Source organism: Macadamia integrifolia, unplaced genomic scaffold, assembly GCF_013358625.1.
Source record: "Macadamia integrifolia cultivar HAES 741 unplaced genomic scaffold, SCU_Mint_v3 scaffold629, whole genome shotgun sequence".
NCBI lineage: Eukaryota > Viridiplantae > Streptophyta > Magnoliopsida > Proteales > Proteaceae > Macadamia > Macadamia integrifolia.
The window spans coordinates 265,950-287,728 of NW_024870501.1; the positions used below are offsets into that span (position 1 = coordinate 265,950).

At 36.3% G+C, this 21,779-nt stretch overlaps 2 protein-coding genes across 4 annotated transcripts; one reads left to right on the top strand and one right to left on the bottom strand.

Annotated features, from left to right (window-relative positions):
* Positions 1 to 4,568: 4,568 nt before the first annotated feature.
* On the top strand, positions 4,569 to 9,074 carry LOC122069502 (kxDL motif-containing protein 1-like). Its single transcript, XM_042633530.1, has 3 exons — positions 4,569 to 4,752; positions 6,509 to 6,661; positions 8,658 to 9,074. The coding sequence occupies exons 1-3, from the start codon at positions 4,631 to 4,633 to the stop codon at positions 8,758 to 8,760; spliced, it is 378 nt and encodes a 125-aa protein (XP_042489464.1). The 5' UTR covers positions 4,569 to 4,630; the 3' UTR covers positions 8,761 to 9,074.
* Positions 9,075 to 13,728: 4,654 nt separating this feature from the next.
* On the bottom strand, positions 13,729 to 21,672 carry LOC122069504 (putative rRNA methylase YtqB). 3 transcript variants are annotated; one of them, XM_042633534.1, is made up of 6 exons: positions 21,195 to 21,672; positions 20,930 to 20,993; positions 20,001 to 20,193; positions 18,030 to 18,103; positions 16,962 to 17,117; positions 13,729 to 13,947 (listed from the first exon to the last, which is right to left on the bottom strand). In XM_042633534.1, exons 1-6 carry the CDS (start codon positions 21,418 to 21,420, stop codon positions 13,824 to 13,826), a joined length of 837 nt encoding a protein of 278 aa, XP_042489468.1. In that variant the 5' UTR covers positions 21,421 to 21,672; the 3' UTR covers positions 13,729 to 13,823. The 3 variants fall into 3 exon arrangements, with proteins under 3 accessions (XP_042489468.1, XP_042489470.1, XP_042489469.1); XM_042633536.1 differs by having other exon boundaries at positions 21,211 to 21,351; XM_042633535.1 differs by lacking the exon at positions 20,930 to 20,993 and having other exon boundaries at positions 21,211 to 21,672.
* Between the last annotated feature and the right edge of the window lie 107 nt (positions 21,673 to 21,779).

Sequence of the window (21,779 nt, forward strand, 5' to 3'; positions counted from 1 at the left end):
GTTTTTGGTGTCTTTTCACAACTCCTTTCCTTTGTCCGGGCAGACCTTACGATATGTTTTGAACCCTTCGCAATGCACAACGGCAGCAAAGGGCTGATTAAATGGGTCCCACAAGAATTTCAAATGATATGATTCCACCACGTGGCTTGTTCTTATTGGGCCAAACTACGACCTCTCGTACCCCTTATTCCCTTCCTCCACTTAAAAGGCGTGCCTCAATATCCCATCCGTTCATCTTAGTTGTCGCTGGCGTAGGCGAAAGCCTGCTTCTGTCCTTCCTTAAATAGCCCTGTACTTTCTTACTATTTAAGTGCCTATCCCTACAGGTCTAATTGGTTAGGGACTTATAGGTTTATAGGATTAAGTCACAAAAAACTGTTATCCTTGACCTTCAAATTGCCAAAACTACACAAAGCCCCCTTCCTATCTTATCAAAATTACCAATACGTATTGGGCTACCACAAAGACGAAAGCACCCTCAGTATGAGGACTCACAAATTCAAATGTTCATTTATTAAGTAAGGGTATCCTAGTCATTTTGAATTGTATATCAGTGGGGCCCACAACCTCGAGTCAAGCAAAGGGTCATTTCAATAGTACTGTTGTCGGAAAAGCAGAAGCACTTTCCGACCAATAACAGACGCGTAAAACAAAGCAATGTCTGCCCTTGCAGTAGAGTACAGTGTTAGAGTGGCAATTCTGTAATATTACGACGATGGCATGTGATGATATATGAATGCGTACAATGCATGAATGATGTGTTGTGTCCCATACATGGTTAAGATAGATGGCATGAACAGAGAGAGAGAGAGAGAGGGTTTTTAGGGTTTCAGGATTTCTTTTTCTGTGATTGAACTTTCGAGGCGTTTTAAAGTTGAGTACGAAAGGCTCTGGATTTCGAGCCCTGCAGAGAGCGTCATGGCTAAGATCTCTGTTCTACTGTTCCGCATGGCAATTTCCTTTTCTGCTTTTTCTAAGAAATTTTAATCTTTCTCAAAACGAAGCAGAAAAAAAGGATTTTTTTTCTTCCCTTCTTCTCTCAGTCTTTTTTCCAGGGAAAAGATTTCAGAGATCGGCGTGCTTTGAATCTCTTCCAGATGATGTTTTTTATGGACTCGAGAAATTTAATTAGATCTTGAAATATGGGAAGAAAGGATTAGACTTCACAGAGATACGGAAGGAGAAAGATGCGTGTTTGTTTTGGCTTTCTTAGGTCGTAGAGATGATTTTTTTTTTTTTTGGCTGTGTTTGGGAGATGATCATGAATCATGATTCGCATTTCCAATTTGGTGAATGAATTGAAAAGGAGAGTCATTTTATGTGTTTCAAATCATGATTTTACCCCTTTGAGGAGCTGATGAGTTGGGTCATTGAAGAGGGGAAGAAGATCCGTATAGGGTTTTTTGAGTTGCAGGTTTTGAATAAATTTCTGATCGTGTTGGTGGGGTTTGGGCAATTGTGGGTTTTGGTTTCATGATGGAAGCCGAGATATCAGGAATTCAGGTTCAGTTTGCTTTCATGGATTTCGTTTCATTTGCTGATCCTCAGCTTATGGGTTTTTTCAATTCAAATTAATGAAATTAGGGCTTTGTTGAAACCATTTTGGAATTTGGAATAATTAACTTAATTTCTTCGCTCTGCAAACTATCTCTGTTCTACAACAGTTTGTTTAACACTTTAAGTTTTTAACCCTTTAATCTTAAGTGAAACTTAAATGCTAAGTTCTTAATGGGTGAACTGGGCCTTTTGCTGGGTAGGGTGGATTTAGGCCCGCTAGCCCAAACTGATGTGGGCCCAACCTAGTTTAACCCAAGCATTTAGAATCAGAAGCTTGCACAGCCAAAATGCAATGAGATAAGGCGTAGAAAGTCCGGATCAGGTTCACTTATAAGAACAATTTCGTACGTGAACCTGATCTGGATTTGGACATAGAATACAACTCAATTGAAAAATGTTTTATCTCATTAAATGTGGTCCCCTACATGGATCCTTACTTTCCAATTAATTTTATTCAAATTTATACTTGATACAAAGCTTAAATTATGCATATCTTTCCTCACTTCTCGAGTCATTTAGGTCTGTCATTAGCTCTTTTAATTTGCATTAAATCATCAGCCTGTGTCAGACACAAATTCAAATTAAAAAAAAAAAAGCATTTTTAACACACTCTCAATCCATATCGATATCGGGTGCTAGCAATAAAAACATGAAATTGTAAGAAAAACATGGGTTTTGTGTTAAGTTGCGGGTTCAAATTTGAGAGCAGCCACTATGTCCAAAAAATGTCAAAAGTTGGGATTATATCCAATTGAAACCTCTTATGGCCCTACAAAAGCATCATATGCTCCAAGTTAAGGCCCCTCTATGTTGGGTTTTGGGGTACACACATGCCATATAAGGCTGTCTTTCAATCAATAATGTGACATGTATATTGTGTTGTAACATGCCTTATAATAATGGAGGTGCGCCTAATCAGGCTTAAAACTTTAAACCTTTAGGAGAACTTTAAGTTCATCGTGTGCTGCATGCACTACACTTAAAAAACATGGGCTGAGGATAGGAGTAGTCATAGGGTTTGATGGTGAATAGGTTCATGTTGGAGAGCGGTCACTTTGTGCAAAAATGTCAAAAGTTAGGATATTCTCCAACTTAATACTCTTGGGGATCTCGATTCAGTATTTTTGATGTGTGTATTATGTTGCTACATGCCATATAAGGAAGTGCAAATGCTGCAACTCGCCTAAATTTTTATGGATCAGTAGATCTAAGGTTCCCTACTCAAATGTCAAGAAAGCTTCACCTTAATCGTTATTGCCTAACTGGCAAAATAAAGCATTCAAAAATCTACAGCTACAAGAGGGTACATAGGATTTCAGAAGGACTACATGGATATGCCTATGGTACAATAAATAATTGAATTTGAGGCTGAAATTTAAAATATGGTTGAACCTTGAGGTTAACATTTCCGCTTGTCAATCATTTACTCTTTGGTATATTTACTAACTTTGACGGAGCTATTAGCAGAGCTGCAAATTGTCTGGCGCATGCTTCACGTGGACAGGATGAGTTGATTGTTCCATCGATTTGGGCAAGCATGAGGCTGTATTGGTTGGGGCTTCAAGTCCTAAGATGGTGGCAATGGTGGCCATGGTAATGGACAAGGTTGGGACTGTGCACCCAATAGTTGATATTCTTAGTATCTTTAATGTTCCATTTGATGTAAGCTGTATCTTCAGCGTTTTATCTAGGGAAGTGGTTTGTTTCACCCATCCCTTAGTCAGGATGACCCTGTCAATGGTATGTGAGATAGTTTGGTCAATTTCCATTTCTTGGTTTTGGGTAATATGTATCCAAACCTTGTGTTTATTATACCTTTATCGGAATGAATTTTGTTTTACCAAAAAAAAAAAAATCATTTACTCTTTCATAAAAAAAATGGCAGCTGAGGTGTGCTTGCTCATGTTTATGGGGTCTTTCATCAAGCATGATACTCTTGATATCTTTTAACTATTTTGATAATCCATTTTTTACTTTGAACTTGAAGAAACTTTGGGTGTAAGAGATAATCAACAGAAGGTTACAACTTCTTAGCTTACCACTTTGGATACAAGAAGTTGCTTGGATAGAAATAAATGTACACAGTCCATATGGGTCCATTTAATAAAGCCTAAATACTCTGGGTTGGCAATGTGACAAAAGTTTGAGCACTGCAAAAGTCTGTGCATGGATACCAAATGGGTCAGCCCAACCACCCAGGACATGTTCAAGTCCAATGGCCTGTAAGGTTGGGCTTGGGCTTATGATCTATCACGATGGCTTTTCCTGGGCTTGAAGTTTGAGGCCCATCTTATTGCTTGGGGGTAAGCTTCCAACTTAGATGGCTTTATCTTTCACAGCACCACAGGTGCTTAGTTCAATGCTTTTATGAGAACAAAGGCTACTGAAATCCGGAAACGTAGGTTGTGTTTGGTACACATTCCGTAATAGATTATGGGTCTAAAACATATTCTAAAACTTGATTCTTTTCTATTTTTTCGTCTTAAGACTGTGTTCTAGATCCAAAACCTATTTCGAGAATGAATCCAAACATAACCGTAGTTTTCGATTAGTTGAGGTTCTTGAGCACATAGTTTTGATCAGATCAAAGGAAAGCTACATTAAGCTTTTCTACAGATCCGATGAATTAGCCAAGTACACTGTACTTTAGATTAGTACTGAAACCAACCCAAGGTGGTAGCGCAGTTGGTGATCAATAAACTTTGTACTAGCCGTAAACTCAGACGGCCTAAGTTCGACTCCCATTAGGCACACCTTGGGTCACTCACACAGGGGTGTTTAGTGCCATTCACTGCTTTCAGTGAAAGTTGAATGATTCTCATTCAATCTTAGTATGACCCGATCCATACAGGATCCATACGGTTGTGATGTCAGTATGAGCTTGCGGGACCAGTCAGGCCGAGGCCTGGATACAGTCCAAAATGGGCCCTTGAGGGGTTTGGATTATCCTCTGGCCAGCCCAGGCCTCAGGCCCTTAGCAGTTACAGTGTGACGTGTCAGAATTTCAAGTTAACAAGATAGAGTTGGCTTTAAGTTGATAAGGTCTAAAGCTTCCACCTGACGTGCTCTAGCCATGGAGATGGAGCAGTTGGAGAAGGAAGGGATCAGAGATGCTTCTGAGGAGGTGTCTCGTCAGTTCAAGACACTAATTAACGATAACGATCTGGACACGCTCAAACAATTACAGCTCCTTATGTAATCTCTCTCTCTCAATTTCTGCTTGTCTTATTCTAGTTTTGATGAAAAGTTAAGAGTAAAACTGCATTTCGTGGGGTTTCGAATTAGGGTTTCTTATGGGTTTAGATATCAGTGTTATGGTAAAAGTTGACTGGTGTAAATTCCATAATTTGAAGCTGCTAGATACATTCTAACTGGAATTGACCGCTGCTTTTTGGTTTTATCCGGTGTTGTATATAATTCACGAGAGTTGAAGATAGTGCTCACTGAGATTGTATTCGGGATACGGTGGGTTTGATATTTTTAAGTTACCGCGTGGGTCATATGCTTGGGTAAATTTTTATTTGCTACAATTGGTAGTAAAAATTGTGATTTTTGGGTGTCTGCATTTTGTGTTTGAAAGGGAATTCCTTTTTCCCCCCAAAGAATTAATACTGTTGGTCCACCTTTCAGGGCCTTGATGGTATTGATAGACTAGCTACAGTAAGATTTTTGAAATCTGAAAGATCATCAATATGTGATGTGGTGTTCAATTTGTTGTTTTTTTCGTCTTTGATGCACTGGAAGATTAACTTTTCATGTGGTTTGAGGGAACTCCTTTTTTTCCTCAACTGAATTAATACTGTTGGTCCACCTTTCAAATTTTTTTTGTTGGGGCCTTGCTGGTATTGATAGACTAGCTACAGAAAGATTTTTAAAATCCATCAATATGTGATTTGGTATTCAATTTGTTGTTTTTTTTTGGTCATTGATGCACTGGAAGATTAAGTTTTCATGTGGTTTCGTGACCTGCATGAAGTTTTGTCTGGTTTGATTGCTGGAAACTACGATAATCCTGTTTCAACTACCTTCTAAACATTTTTTTTTTTTTTTAAAGGGTAAGTTGTATGAGAAAGAAAGAAAAAGAGTTTGGTGGATCTGGTTTTAATGGTTTGGTCAGTTTATCAGTAGGAACTGCAGGTGGGTTTGCTTAGTTTGACAAAGTGTTTTAGATAAACATCCAGAACGCTTAATGATGAGTGCAACTATCCCCTATCTTTTTGGTAGTTGGGATGCAGTTCTGGACAAAAGAGTTTGGTGGATCTGGTTTTAATGGTTTGGTCAGTTTATCAGTAGGAACTGCAGGTGGGTTTGCTTAGTTTGACAAAGTGTTTTAGATAAACATCCAGAACGCTTAATGGTGAGTGCAACTATCCCCTATCTTTTTGGTAGTTGGGATGCAGTTCTGGACAGGAAAAACACCTGGTAGCTATCCCCACCATCTGGAATGAAGAAAACAGTCTTAAAATACTACTTTGAATGTAAACACGATTTGAAGTTTATGCCTCCCTGCCTAGAAAAGCGAAAGTCCCTTTAGTTGGATAGTATTTGTTTGTTAGTTGTTTAGAGGCAAGTTGTGCTTCTGTGCATGATTTTATGCATTTCATAGAAAAATTAAGTGGGTATTCATTAGGACTCAATTGGTACAACCAATGATTGTAAATTTATGTATGGCTTTCTTTTGAATTTTCTCTGTGATGGACTTCATTTGCTGATCTCTTACTTCAATCCTGGTAAGTGGAAATTTTGAAATTTATGTTTTTTAATTTTTATTTACACCTAACTTTTTTTTTTTTTTTCATAACATGATAGCCTTCTAGTAAGTCTAAGACCGCTTACAAGTTGCAATGCTTATTTGTGATAACACCATGATTCTTACGATTGTTTTCAAACCTCAATGTGTTATTTGGGACTCACTTTCTATATTCATACGGTGTCACCGTCTCTATTGCAGTTTGGGAAGGTTACAGGATGGCAATGCTGTCTTATCCCATTTTAATAATTTTTCAGAGCAGTGCTTTCAAGAGATTTCTGGTGATTTATATAAGAATACACGTCTCTTAAGGTCCATGAAGACAGACCTAGATTACATATTTCAGAAGCTGAGGTAAGAACCATGATTTGTTACTTGTGTTTATTCTGAGTAAGAGCTGAACTTTTCATTCTATATCAAATTTTTATGTTTGTGGAGTTCCTGAGGGACATTGATCCATGAATCATCTTTCTGTCGGGGACTGTGGTACCAATTTTTTTAATGTGTCTAGGTGTTTCTCACAACAACGATTTCAAAAGTTAATCTTCATAGTGCACATTGCCATGTGTTCGTCATTCAAGCTTATTAGTCTTATTTGGTCCTACTTTTGAGGTCTTCCATAGTGGAAAAGAAGTGATTTTTATTTCAATCAGCTGGACTTATTTGGACCGTTGTCACTGTTCAAAATGAATTTGTGGAAAGGTTTGTGGAAAATACAAGATCATTCTTCACAAGATGACCCCATTTGATTATATGATTTTCAGCAGGAGATTTAGGGAGGGGTGGAAGGGAATGGTCAGTGCTCTTTTTTGTATGTGACCTGTAGACACAGAAGTAGGTGTGAGGGAACTTTCTTCCTAGCAACTGACAACCACTTTAAGTGTTTAAACCAGAAGTCATAGAACATATTAGGCCACCTATTTATTACTACATACATTATACTGAAGGAGTTTCCACAGTTGGTTGTTTTCCCTTTCACTTTTGTGAGCCCTAGATTTTTCTTGTTTACAATTGACGGTTCTTAAACTGGTCTCAGTTTCTGTAAATGGTTCCTTTCTCTGATATTGCATTGCTATTAGCTTTTCTAATGTTTGAATTTAGGAGTGGCAATAGAGATATAGTTACCCGTAGCTGACTGAAAAGGGAAGTCATTTAAGCTTATTTTTGAGTGCTGTAATTATTTGGGTTAGTTATTAATAATTATACATGTTAGATTCTTTTTTTTCTTTTCAATAATAAGTGCAAATTTTTTTTTTTTCAATAATAAGTCCAACCCCAGAAGAGGACATATTAGTAAAACAGATTTGTAAGAAAACACACTTAAGCAAAGAAGACAGGCCTTCCTCGAGGAGCCCTCCCTTTCAAGCTCGTCATCATGAGATCTAGTCCTATACTGGGATGAGACATTCCAATCTTGGACCAAGGATCTCGTGTCTGATTAGATCTGGATCTCACTGGGGATCTTCACCTCTTTGAGTCATCGATCTAATCACTGTGGCTGAATCCCATTCCTTTTCTAATCAAGTCACTTAAAGAAGTGGTTCTTGTTGCAATCTGATACATAAGAGTTTTCAAATCTGCAACAATTGAATGGTCCCTTTCTATTAGTTACCCAAAAGCCAAATTGTAACCATACAAACTTTTTTTGGAGTAAACGTGATAACTAAATACACACTAGAAATATAAATAAAGATTCATAGTGACTGAATCTTAACCACTGTTAATGCACTTTGATTGTTTACTTCAGGAAGTGTGTTTTCAAATCTGCAACAATTGAATGGTCCCTTTCTATTAGTTACCCAAAAGCCAAACTGTAGCCATACAAACTTTTTTTGAAGTAAACGTGATAACTAAATACACACTAAAAATATAAATAAAGACTCATAGTGACTGAATCTTAACCACTGTTAATGCACTTTGATTGTTTACTTCAGAGATAACACTTCCCTGTTGTCTTAGCTTTTGTTATATCTGGTACTTTGTCTTCCATATTTTTTACATTTGTAACAGAAACTAGATTGAAATACTATTAGGATGGAACAGTCTAATAAGACCTTGTCAATAGAAATGGATAACAAAACCTCTAAAGATACTATAAGATCATCACTATGTTGAGTCCTACAGTGCCCTTTGTGGGAGGGGGAGCATTGTTGGTTCTGGTGGGGGCCTTCTTAACGACAACTATCCCCTTGTACTTCTTATATTTTTTTCTTTAGTCATTATTAAACAAATTTATCATTAACTATGTTATTCCATTGGATCTGTGATCTTCCCTCTCTTCCTACAAATACATTGAGCTTGTTAGTTTCAAATCATGGTGATGCAGTTATTGTGATTTATTTCCTTACAGAAGCATGAAGGCCAAGATCATGGCTACCTATCCAGATGCATTTCCTGATCGTTCAACAATGCAACTGCTTGACCAAAGACCAGACCTTGAAAGGCTTCAGTAATATCATCTCTCTCTACGAAGAATGAGCCTGCTGGCTGTTAGAATTCAGTGATTTTGTATACATAGTTTTCTCCTAGGCTTAAACTTGCAATATTGTACATTACATATTTACATGTGTTCAATGTCTACAGTAAAATTGTTTTCTCAAGGAGGGGCTGGGGAGGGGAGGAGAATTACAATTGAAGTTGTATTTTCAATTATTTTGGGAAAAATAGAGGGGAAAAAAGATTGTTCTTTCATATGAACAGAACATACAATCAAACTCTACCATTGTTAAGGTTTGGGCATAGTATTGATGGTTTTAAGTTTGCATAAGAAGAATTACACCTAGTTGTAGGCATGTACATGACTCCTCTTCTATCCTTAAGAAAACTGATCCTTTTAGGAGCAAAAAGGGCCTGAATTATATTTGTGGAACTGAAATTATTAGGTCTTCACTGAAAATCTACATGTTTAGAAGTGGGTACAATTGTTTGAGAAATTGGGACATCGATTATTTTAATTGTTTGTACCATATTCTTTGTGCTTAAAAGGGGAGAAAAATGCATTTTGTATGCAGAGATATTTTGTTCTGCTCAAGTGATTGCTGTATACATGAGATGAGTAAATTTTGTGAGGAACATCAATCTTTGATTCATATGGTATGTTTTAAACCAAATGCATTATGTTGTGGTACAATTAACAAATTAATATTGTTCGAGATTTGGATGACTTGGGAAAATGTTCAAGACATGGTATGCTATATGATGTAGTTACATTCTATCTAATAGATAGAATTGCCACATGGACCACCAATTGATAGTTAAAAATATATTAGAGAAGACCCATTAAATGGTTGGTCATAGGTGTGAGATGGCTCTTGAAATATGACATGCAATTCAAGGGTCTTCCCAAACCACCCCCCCCCCTTTAATTTTTTGATGAAATGTAATTGGTTCTTCTATTCAATGGTCAAGTTGGCTACACCAGCTATCCACATTTAGGAATGAACTCTTGTGATAAGTCCCTTTAAGGCATTCTCACATTCCCTTTTAGTGAGTTTCAGAATTGGTAAATGGGTTTGAATTTTCCTGCTCTGATAATCTTAGGGTTTTTGATGTCAGAAATTTTCAGCAGGTCTTGATTTTGCAAAACAGAATGTGGTAACAGGAAATAACTATATGAAGTAGAATGAGAGCTACCAAGAAAAATTTATCTGAAATCTTAAGTAGAACGAGATTTTTGGCACAAAGGTTAAGCACATGAGAATTTTGGAGGGGAAGCAATAATAATTGCTTTCAAACTGCAATTAAAGATATGAATGGATGGACATTCAAAAATTGTGACATGTAGGGTTTGTCTTAGCCAATTCCTTCCCAATTATATTAAAACGGATAATATATGAAGATGAGAAAGGAGGAATTATTTATATATTTTTTGCAATGTTCACAAGGAGCAAGTTTTAATGCTTTTGAGAGCAAAAAGAGGGACAAATATGGTGATTTGTTTTCATTAGGCTGGAACATCTAGCATGCTCTCTGGCATACAGATATCGATATGTCCGTATGGATATGATATTCGGCCGTATCAGTCCAGGATTGGACAGAATTTCAAAAAATTACCATGCATCGGCTGATACCATTAATAGATATCGGTGATGGTCTCCAAAAATTCCTATTGGCCAATACGATATTGATACCTTGATCCATGGTGTTAATTAACTCTCAAGTCGAAACCAGCAACTCAAAACCACATATTTAATTTTTCTTTCACCTATGGTGAAAAGAGTCACCTCACCATGGAGATGTGACTCATTTATTAGCATGGAAAATGTATTTTTGATCCTTTAATGACGACAAACAAGTTGAATTACATGATCATTTAACCAGTGGTAAAGGAATTCTCCCTTCTCCATGGGTGAAAGAAAACTTAAGCCCTAGACCAATTGAGAAGATCTATTCTGAGCAATAAAATGGACAAAGTTTTTGTCCGTGAGGGCCCCTGTGCCAATTCGAGACTGAATTCTACCAGTTGGATAGCTTTTCTCCCTTTGGACAGTGGGACCTTTTTTTTTTTTTCTCCTTCTAAAAACTCTAGGAAAAATTACAGCTAGATCTCTCATGTTTCTAATTATTTTAGGGGGAAATGAATGTTCCCTTATCGTGCGATCTCTGCGCTTAAACACAGAGGATCACAAAATGACACTCCTATCCTTGTGAAAAAAAAGAAAAAAAAGAACACCTTTTATTGATGCTCATGTGTACCTTCTCATTGACCCCATATTGACACACCAGTGGCACAATCAATGAGCGTTTTTTCCCCCTAACTTTAAATGCTTCACCTACTTTTTCATGAGATTTTATATGCCACCCAAGACAACAACAAGAAGGAGCAAAGGTGTCACGAGGCTTAGGTTCTGCATTAACACTTATTTGTATTTTTTTGTTCTATATAGAGATTTAAACAATGACAGAAAATGATCAATGGGTTCTCAGTCTAGTTAATCAATTGGATTCCTCCCCTTCTTGGTGAGTTCACAATATTAGTTGTATTGTGGGACCCTCATGATGGTTCAGGTCCATCTTGGTATATGATGGTAGATATTTGGACCAAAAATTTGGATTTCATCTATACTGCTACTTGGTAGATATTTGGACCACAAAAGCCCCCCTTTCTTCGCCATGCAAGAACCCATATGTCTTACTTTTATGAAGCATCTTTCCAACCCAAAAAAAGAAGGGGGGGGGGGTGGGGAGTTCTCCACAAAACTGCCTCACATTGAGGTGCCCTTCTAAGTAAAACACTGTCTCAATTTTGGTGGCCCAAGGAAGCACATAAATCTCATGAAAAAAAGAGGAGAAGTATCTGAAGTTGTTGGACACTTGAAGGGTCTAGGTGTAGTTTACCCTAAAGTTATTAGCAGAAAACCAACCATACATACTGATTGTATTTCCTTCTAGAAATTTTCATTTTTAGCTCATCCAGATCACATTTGTTTTTTCTTTATTACAACAACCAACACAAAAAATTCAATATAAACACCTTTCCCATAATACAATAGGATACTTAGTTCACCTTTTATCTTTGTGAGATGCTTCCATTTTTTTCTCATTACTTATTCATTACAAATATTTTCCTTTGGAACCCTGTCCCAGTCCTTGCAGATTTGTATTAGTTAAAGATAAATTTAATTGTCTCTTGTAAAATTTGCTTAGTTGAGTTGGTTTGTACACTCGTATATTTTCCCTTGACCAATGGATCTCATGTAATTGGTTTATCATGGAAGGTTACCTATTGCTACTATTGATTATCACCTTAGAAGATGAGATATTGGAGTAAGCCAAATTAATAATTTTCTTCCTACAATAGTCTAGGCAGCAAGGGTAAGATATCTTTAGATAATGAACAATGACTCATTCCAAGGAGTATGAGAGTTTTATAAGAACCCCACCTTCCAAATCATTATTCATAACCAAAAGCTTTGATTTATAAGCAAGTACATACTCTAAGTAGTTCAAGAGTTTTGTAAGCATCAGACTTTGGAGGAATCGAAACACTACTTCCACCCCACCTCTCCTGAAAAACTTCCACCCCACCTCTCCTGAAAAAGGTTATTTTTTTCATAATTTTATTAATAACAACTAAAAATTTATTTTTTCATATATTTAAATTGTACACCTCACATCTCATATTCAAAACTTATTGTTATTGATAGTACTTTTGATCCTATAACTGATTTGGTTGGTTGGGCAGTTATATGTGTAAAAATAGGGACAAACAAGCAACATTCTTGTTGGATCAGGAAGATCAACTTCAGGTAGAAGTAAAAAATCAAGAGGATGACATTATAATTAACTGAACTGTTTGGGACAACAAACTATATCGACAAGATAGTTTAGAAAATTAGCTTTGGCCACCACATCCTCATATGATAAATATTTTATTAATTATGATTCCAACAAGGCTCGAACTCGTAACCTTTGACTCATAAGAACCTTGATCAAGATGTGTTTGTTATTTGAAGTTAAGAAATAGATTTGACTTTTTGATGATTGTAAGCTAATCCTTTATTTGTTTATTTATTTATTTATTTGATGAAATGATTGTAAGCTAATCCACATGCATACATTGACACTTTTGGCTAGATTTATTAGCAATGGTTGGATGGAAAAGTACTCATTTTGTAATCTTCTTCCTTTTAGTTTTTAATATAAAAATAATTAGTGATGATATCACTAATCTCTTTTTGGTCATATAATAAACCTTAACCAAAACCAAGCATAATTACCAAACTTTTAATATTCAAATATATTGAAGAATATGGAAAAAAAATTACAACAATTGAAAATATTCTATTTTGCTTCTCACAATTGATTTCTACAATTGTTGCGGATCGTGAGTGTCATAATGACCTAGAGTTTCAATTAGTTAAGATATTACCTGGTGATTTCAATGAAAAGTTTGTCGCTTGTGTTTCAAATAGACTTCAAAAAAATTCTGTAATTTTTTTTCAGAAAAAATTGAGTCTGCCAATTATTGTTTTCAAGAGGCTACCAGTTTACCCATCTGCCAAAGACCTTTTTTTTTTCGTTGGCACAAATCTAAGAGATGTCCCTGTATTTGATAAGGCATCCAAGAAGCAATTTGTTCAATATGAGAAGAATGCAACAAAAGGATTTTGTAGGGTATGAGAACCCAGTCTTTCAAGTAGTTTTTAGAAGCTGCAAGATTACAAGTAGTTTTATTACACATTAGACAACATGTTCTTTATTTTCTCTCTTTTTATGGATATTATTGTCAATATCTTAATTTTAGTAAACCTATAGAAGTGGATTTATGTAGTCAATAAAGAAATCATGGTTTTGTTCTATGTAGGATGCAAACTTATAAATTGGCTGGACTCGGCATACCCTGATGTCCATTTATAATCATCAGGCATGGCATATAGAAATAGCCTAAGAGACCATACTCAGCCCATCCGACAAAGCCCTTCAGTCAAACCAGTTTCTCAACAACTGAAATCAGTTTCACAAAAATTACAAAAAATTGTGGAAGTAGCAGGTCCAAGTGAATAGGAGCAGAGGTTCATTTCCTGAATAAGATAACAAGGACAGGAGCCATTTGCCGGTTTATCATTTCAAATTTAGTACAGACCCAATCATCGACTGGTAATCCTGAGGCAAAAGCTTGTACCGTTTCAAACTCCTTCCTAGTGGCATAAGAAAAAAAAAAAAAAATCCAGTCTAAGGGTTCTTAATGCAAGAAATAACATATTTTTGAATTCAAATGAATATGAATATAAACGACAAAAATTAGTTTGCAGATTAGCAACATCAAATGGTGAGAAGACAACATTTTTACATAAGAATGGAAGGATGGAACAAAGACATCTGACTCATATTTACAAATGCTACACCATTCAAATTTCCACCTAAAAGATCTTCCAGGAAAAATGCAATAACTCAATCGGGCATAGGAACTGATTAGATAAAAATACATGGCCTTTAAAAGAGAATGGGAAATCATATTGGATACAAACATAAGAACAGAACCTATTGTAATCAATATATAACATCAATGGAAAAGTAAGAGAAACATGTGATATTTTTCTAGATTTCCTCACTTTAAACTGCACATTTTTTAGGGAACTTCTAAGCTCACAAACTTTTGACTTAGATGTCAGTTTGAACAAAATTGGTATATGTTGAGAGCAAGAATGGGGAGAATGCATGAGTGATCTAATTGATCACCCAAGCCCTTTATTTATAATAAGCAAAGTAGAGTCATAACAGGCTACAAGTCATAACCCAAACAGGAGTAGAAGTCAAAAACCAATTACAAATATACCCCCATCCAGCCGCTCCACTCTAAATAGGGTCGGCGGAGGGAGGAAACCCCCATTGTGCCCCTGCGGCACAATTATCCTATAATCTAACAATATAGTTAGAAAACTCTCATTGAAATCTTGTTACTGAAAGCTTTATTAATTGTCTTCAATCAAATATCTAAACTAATATTTAATTTAATTTCTGTAAGATCAAACACCAAGAAACACGAATAATAAAGAGACAATAGATCCGTACGACACAGAGATTTAACGAGGTTCACACACCAGGGTGGTGTGCTATGTCCTCGGGCGAAGAAGAAGATGATTCACTATGCAGAAGAGAAATTACACCTTAGCAGCGGTGAGGAAAAACTCGCCCTGAAAACCTAGTTAAAAAAAAACCCCAAAATACAATGACTTTCTCAACAAGCAACAGTACATTATATATACTCCAAATTGCGGGTCGACCCATCGGGTCGCGGTTGATCTGGTCGAACCACACAGATCTCAGAAAATTTCTCATTCGGGTCGCCACCTAAATATGTCGGATCGGGTCAATCTTCAAAACGGGTCAAGAATTTGAGACAAACTTAACAATTCCATATTGCTTTCTACAACCAATAATTTTCTCGAGAACAGCAGCACCTATCCTAAATGCATATAAATGTGATATAGCAGAAATTAATCTTAAAATTATTTTAAGGGGACTGAGAATAGAGACCAAAGTTAGTGAATTTTGTAAGTTCAAGAGTTGCCAATTAGCAGGCAATTGGAAGACATTTGAGTGGGTGCATGTTATAAAGGATCACTTACCTATCTCATCCGTCAAATTTCAAACCAAAATGAAGGCATGCTAAATGAAACCAAAGTTGTTGAAACCTAAAAAAATGCCAATAACCTTGATCATAATTCTTAACCAGGGTGGAGGTTGAACTGAGAAAGATCCTGGTTCCGTTTTTCACCCTTTTTTACTGGCCTTGAATAGAAACAAGGCAAAAAAAGCAAGAAAAACTGTGACCAAAAGATAGGGTAGCTATGGTTTTTTTCTGGTCCAACGACCAGTTCAGTCCGAGCGTAAAAACTATGATTTCTATCATTACATATGGAGGTTTAGATTTGCATAACTTAGAACCATGTTTTAACCCTTGTTCTTTTATGGGGCTGCAGCTTGACTGATGCGTGATATACTCTATGGTATGGCTACAGTGACAGGCCAATGTCCACCATTTCCAGTTGCATGGCATTGGTGGAATGCATGGAAAGATAACTACCAGTCTACTTTATTTATTGTTATGATATCATGTAATTATGTCAATGAAAATTATCAAGCGGAGCAACATGTGCATCTTTAACAGTGACATGTCTAAAGGTACTCCATGCAACCTATAATGGAAACACAGCCCCAGTATGCTCTCCACATACTGTTTGTCCAGAGTATGGTATCTAGGCATGCCACTAATGCTAGCCATAGACACAATATTGGGTTTCAGAAAAGCAGAGCAAACCTAGGGAGGTATTACTCAGACTTGGAAAACAGGATTTTTATTTTCCAATTCAAAGCCAACTAAATGATTTTTTGAAATATAAACACGTCGTTGAAAGGAAGTTTCTTTTAGAATAACTGTTGATTTTTAAATCTCGTTTAAGAACAAGGTGGTTGAACCCAGCACTCTCCCTAGTCCAGGCCAAACCAAAAATGATATATTTGAGTGAAACTTTAGGGTCTAAAATTCAGGTTCCCTGCATATTGTCCCACATTCTTTTCATCTAGCCCCGTGTTTTCAGTTTAAGCAACTTTCCACAAAATTTCAAGAACCCTCACACCTAAATAAGATAATTTTTCATTTGTTTGAAAAGATAATGAAGAAAATACCCTTGATTTTTAATTCTCTAGCTCAATTTAAATCTGCATAGCATTTCCCAGTCCTTTTCCTTGTCATATCATCTTTATTTCTGATGCAAGGCCCAAATATAACAGTAAGCTAAGGTTATTACTGCCAGATTAATCTTCTAAACTAACTCCAAATGGCAACATGTTTCATGTTTTTCTTTTCTTTTATTTATTTATTTATAATTTTTCTTTTTGGTGGGGTGTGGGGTGAGGGTGGTCGAGGTAGTGGGCTTTCTAAAATTGAAGGAAAAAAGATTAATGAATCCAAATAACATCGGGGGACGTGCAAAAACTGAAATCAGATGGAGAATAAATGCAAAAAATGCCAAAACATGGAGAAACAGATGCAAAACCCACTAATTTTGAAGCAGTTTTTCATGCCATAACTTGGCCCCAATGGAAGTTTAGCTCAACCTTTGCCGGTGATTCTGGTTTTCAAATAATATTTCTCGCACAAAGAAATGTCAAACATAATTTTAAGTATACATGACAGCAGGAGTATTACCTCCCACCAGGATGCCCCACATATGCAATTATGCTGATAAGTCCCCCTGGTGCCAAAATTCTACTTGCAACCTCCAATGCTTGTAGTGTTGTTTCGGACAAAGTAACTAGCGCCTTGTCACCTCCTGGAAGGTAGCCCAAGTTGAATGCAACAAGCCTAAATAAATTCAACCCACAGAAGTAAAAGCAAATCAGTTTTGAACCTTCTCACTTCTGAAAGAGGATACTTTCTACTAATGGTCCAGTGCCACTTAGTAGATAGTTGCCATTAATAATCCAACAGGATATATATATGTGTGTGTGTGTGTGTGTGTGTGTGTGTGTGTGTGTGTGTGTGTGTGTAACTAAGAAGGTTACAAACAGAATTTGTAAACATACATCTTTTACCCTCATAAGATGATGCGCCCGACACAAACCAGAGAAGAAAAAATAATAATAATATGTGAGACCAATCACTGATTATATATCTCTGATCATGCAACAGCACCAAACAATATAAACCAGCAGTGATAATGAGAATTAGAAGTCTGATTGAATAGGGTTGAATGATCAGATGATCTCCCTATGAAACCACATGTTTATAGAGACATAAATACATGATATTACAAGTATGCCCCTTACGAACTGAGGATAACTACCGTAAACTCCTAACACAAACATATTTACAAGTATACATAGTGCATCAAAATGGCATTAGGGTTGAAGGTGTATAATTAAAATCGTGTCACAGAGATGTATTACACTTATATACAGAAATTAGGCTTTTATTTCTTGGGTTTATAGGAAATATAGAGAAACCATGTGACCCAAATTACTGCAACAAGTTGGCAGAAAAAATTACCGCAGGGAGGGGGATTGCATAAGTTGTGGGGTCATGTAGACACTTTTCAGATAATCTCATTTCTTGTTACATTGCAGAAAAAATGATGATAAAATAATAAGTTCCCCACTACTGAATGCTGTAAGCTTATCACATGATTCTTGACTTCCATTCATTTACTGATGGAGTAAAAACACGAAGAAGTTATTCATCCAAAAAAAAAAAAACATGAAGAAGTTGAAGGAGTACCTCACCGAGGTACCATTGGGAACAATATCCTCCATTCTACTGTGACAGGTATGAAAGAGCTTAACAAGCTTCCTCTGCATGAAAGACAACAGAAGCATAAGAAACATTCACTAACTGGGAAACATGGTGAAAGTAAACAGTCGACTTTGCATATAATGTTGTTGTTCAGATCAAAAGAAAAACATTCTGTTTTCATACCCAATAAAGATAATTCACTATAACTGGGCAACATGGTGAAAGTAAAATCAGAATGAACAAAAATAAGGTGGATTGAAATTGGAAGATAAAAGCTATTGGACCAAAATATAAGGCTCTGCATGATGCTCTAGTTCAAATATTTTGATTGAAATATCACATAAATAAATTCAAAATCATTATCAGGTATAGAAATGCACGTTTCAAAATTGGTTCTATGACTATGTCAAATTCCACTTTTCTCAAATTTTCCTAAAAAGATCATGTATCCAGGGAAAAGCTAATGTAGGAAGTCAAAGAATACAATCAACGATCTAGACTAGCCATTGTATTTGACTTCGAAATAGAAGCCATACATATTTCCTAAAATTTTTTAAATTTGAAAAGTAATTTACAACACTGTTATTAAAGGTTAAAATGGTTGTTGATTGAAGTGAAAAACTGAAGCATTTAATGCTGGGTCTCAATCCCTCTGATGCACTACATGTACATACAAAATTTGAGAGGGATCTAGCATGTGCCAATGTTGCAACTTCATCATAAGCAGTAGCACACAGCAATTCCCAGAAACAAATGATACTTTACTTCTAAAAAAAAATGTTTTACATATTAAACCCATAAAAAAAATTAACTCAACTCAACTCAGCCTTATCCCAACTCTATGGGATCGGCTACATGGATCCTATTTCTCCAATCAGCTCTATTCAAAGCCATACAAGTACATGTCTTTCTTCACCACTTCTCCTATGGTTATTTTAAGCCTACCTCTAGCTGTTTCAGCTCCTTCAATGTGAAATAAATCACTTTCTCATTCCTGGAGCATTCAAAGGCCTCCATTGCACATGTCCATGCGACATCATACGAGTTTCTTGCAACTTATCATGAATTAAGGGAAATGACCAAGTTTGATCTAATTTGTTCATACTTTATTTTATCTTTTATAATTTTACCACTCATTCACCACAACATCCTCATTCAACATTTCAACAACATTAAGTTTGTTTCAAATGTTTTTCCTTTACTGGGGCTGCCGAACATTTCAGTCACATTAAGTTCATTTAAATTTTTGTTCTTTCTTTATTCCCTATACAAAAAAATAAAAAATAAAAAATTTAAATTTTGAATTGAAAAGAAAGAAAGAAAGAAAAAAAAAAAAAAAAAAAAAAAACCAAACCTTCCAACTCTACCTCTCCAACCAAACATAGAACTTACATGAAAAAGACTCACAACTTGTGGGACCCATAAAAAAGCACAGGGCAACGGATAATATACCCGTATCTTAGAGAACACATCTAGCAGAGTCGCTCTCTCTAGAAACTTTTCATACTGCTGCACCTAAGAGCAGGCCTTGTGTGTTGTGGCACATTATGTTTCGGGGAGAAAGAACGCTGCCAGGCTGCATAGCGTACACTGACGCCTCCCTGTGTCTATCTCTCTCCTCCCTCCTACGAAATGACATATCTGCCTCCTGTTGAGGGAGGAGAGAGATAAACATAGTGAGGTGCTAGCGTACACTACACAGCAAGACCGGGAACTCAATCCCTATTTTTTTTTAATCAGAAAAGTAATGGAGGTTTTATTAAAAGAAAAGGAATAGGAATAAATTATTGGCAGAGAAGAATTGTTGGGCCACTTGGCTGAAATCTTATGGCCCAAACACAAACTAGACATGCTTTGCATTAGTATTCTATGGTCTTGGAATAGCCTCTAATTTCTTATTTAGTAACCAGCAGAGCAGGATACAAAAAGGAAAAGGATCTAACTCAGTGCAATTACCTCATTTGGATTAAGCAATGCATCCAAAAGTAAGGAAGTATTTTCTAGAGCTATGTTCTGAATATCCATTCCGTAAACACAGCCCCTGCCTGACTCATCAGCTACCAATTTGACCATTTCCAAGGTATCATGACCATTGCCACAGGTAGCATCGACTACTGTGTCTCCTTTTTGGACAATATGTCTCCACATCCTAATAAGCCATGGAAACAGAAATGAACAGGTCAACAAACAAAAGTTTCTAAAATAGCAAAAGCAAAGAATATTAAAAGGGAACAACTATTATCTCATCTTAAGCAAGAAATATTTATAAATGATTGAACAGAGAATTTGAAAAGGGATGTTTGCACCACATAAAAATAAAATTAGCATTTCTTTTCCCAGTAAAAGGATATATATTCTTAAATATTAGAATGTAAGGATGAAAAAAAAAAAAAAAAAAACAACGTTGCTACTTCAATGGACGCAGCTTATCAGTGCTACACTGTAAAAGCAGAGGAATTTTACCAGTATCATGATGTTAATGTTACAGTTCACCCTGACAAGTGACAAGATGGGGAAGGGACAATGAGAATTTAGCTTGTAACAGAACCTAGCCATAGAATTTGCTATGCTAAAAACACAACAAGATGACCATAGTCATGCATCCATTAAATTTTTTGGATAATCAGATTAAATTGTTAAACAACAAAGGAAGAAAAAAAATTAGAAGACTCAAGCAAATCAAAGCAAGAAAAAAGTAATAAATAATTGTAGAACGCATGAAGTGAACATTGATGAACTAAATCATATCAGACAGCAACTCTTCATAGACTTCACTATTCGCCAAATGCACTCCTGAGAAAGGGATGGGAATGGGAAGAGAACATCTCCACCCGTCTACTGCATATAGGTAGGTAATTCAAGAAATCGGTGATTCAAGTACCCACGAGTGAGCAACCTCAGTCGCCTTTTTCTTGCCAGAAATATAGTCCATCAAAGCATCCTCAAGCCCTGAATTATGGCATAAAAAATACCATTTTTAAACTGAAATTCAGAAACCCAGAAAGGAAAAAACGAAATTCTCAATATATAGCAAAGTCAAGTACAATGTCCCATTATGTAATCACTTCTACAGTAATGAAACACATAAGCATTGACATTTACTTCGAATAAATGAATAGAAAATATAGAGAAAATGGGCCAACGAATCACCTAAAAGAGGGGATACCTCTTCGGGCGAACTTGGGGAGACACCATAAAATTTCGGACCAGCTGAGTGGATTTGACCACTGGATTTGTTACAGAACGAGATACGCTTAGGCTTTCTTTGCGATTGTAATAAAAGAGAGCTTCGTCGCAGGGAAACGAAGGCATGAGCGAGATCAAAAGTCTGCTTCAATGGAGATAAAAGTGTTTGAAATCGCAGAGACGCAAACATCTCGCGCTCTCGAGTGTAACTCTGAAATGGAGAAAGTATGGCTCAGCTCATCGACTCTTTCATGGTTACTAGAAAACTTCTTTCTTAGGAGAGGAAATTCCATTGGAATCCATTTTCCGGGCTTTGGACTTAATACGTATTTGGCTGCCCAGAAAAAGGAGATAAGAAAAAAAAAATATCTTCACCGTCCCTGCTCTCTTTGTCCGGTTATCCCCAATTCCCTATTCCCATTCCCACTCCGCTGTACCCCAAATGAGTGCCAGTCGACATTCCTGTGTCGGGAGCCTTTTGCTAGGATTTCACTCCAAAGATAGAATTAATAATTTCACATCCAATGTAAGTAACTTGAAGACTTATAG

Coding starts and splice junctions, on each gene's coding strand:
- LOC122069502 (XM_042633530.1), top strand. CDS start 4,631: ATGGAGATGGAGCAGTTGGAGAAGGAAGGGATCAGAGATGCTTCTGAG. Junction 4,753..6,508: donor AAACAATTACAGCTCCTTAT/GTAATCTCTCTC, acceptor TCTCTATTGCAG/TTTGGGAAGGTTACAGGATG. Junction 6,662..8,657: donor TACATATTTCAGAAGCTGAG/GTAAGAACCATG, acceptor ATTTCCTTACAG/AAGCATGAAGGCCAAGATCA.
- LOC122069504 (XM_042633534.1), bottom strand. CDS start 21,420: ATGTTTGCGTCTCTGCGATTTCAAACACTTTTATCTCCATTGAAGCAG. Junction 20,994..21,194: donor AGAGGTATCCCCTCTTTTAG/GTGATTCGTTGG, acceptor GCCATAATTCAG/GGCTTGAGGATGCTTTGATG. Junction 13,948..16,961: donor GTGGGGCATCCTGGTGGGAG/GTAATACTCCTG, acceptor TTATGCCACTAG/GAAGGAGTTTGAAACGGTAC.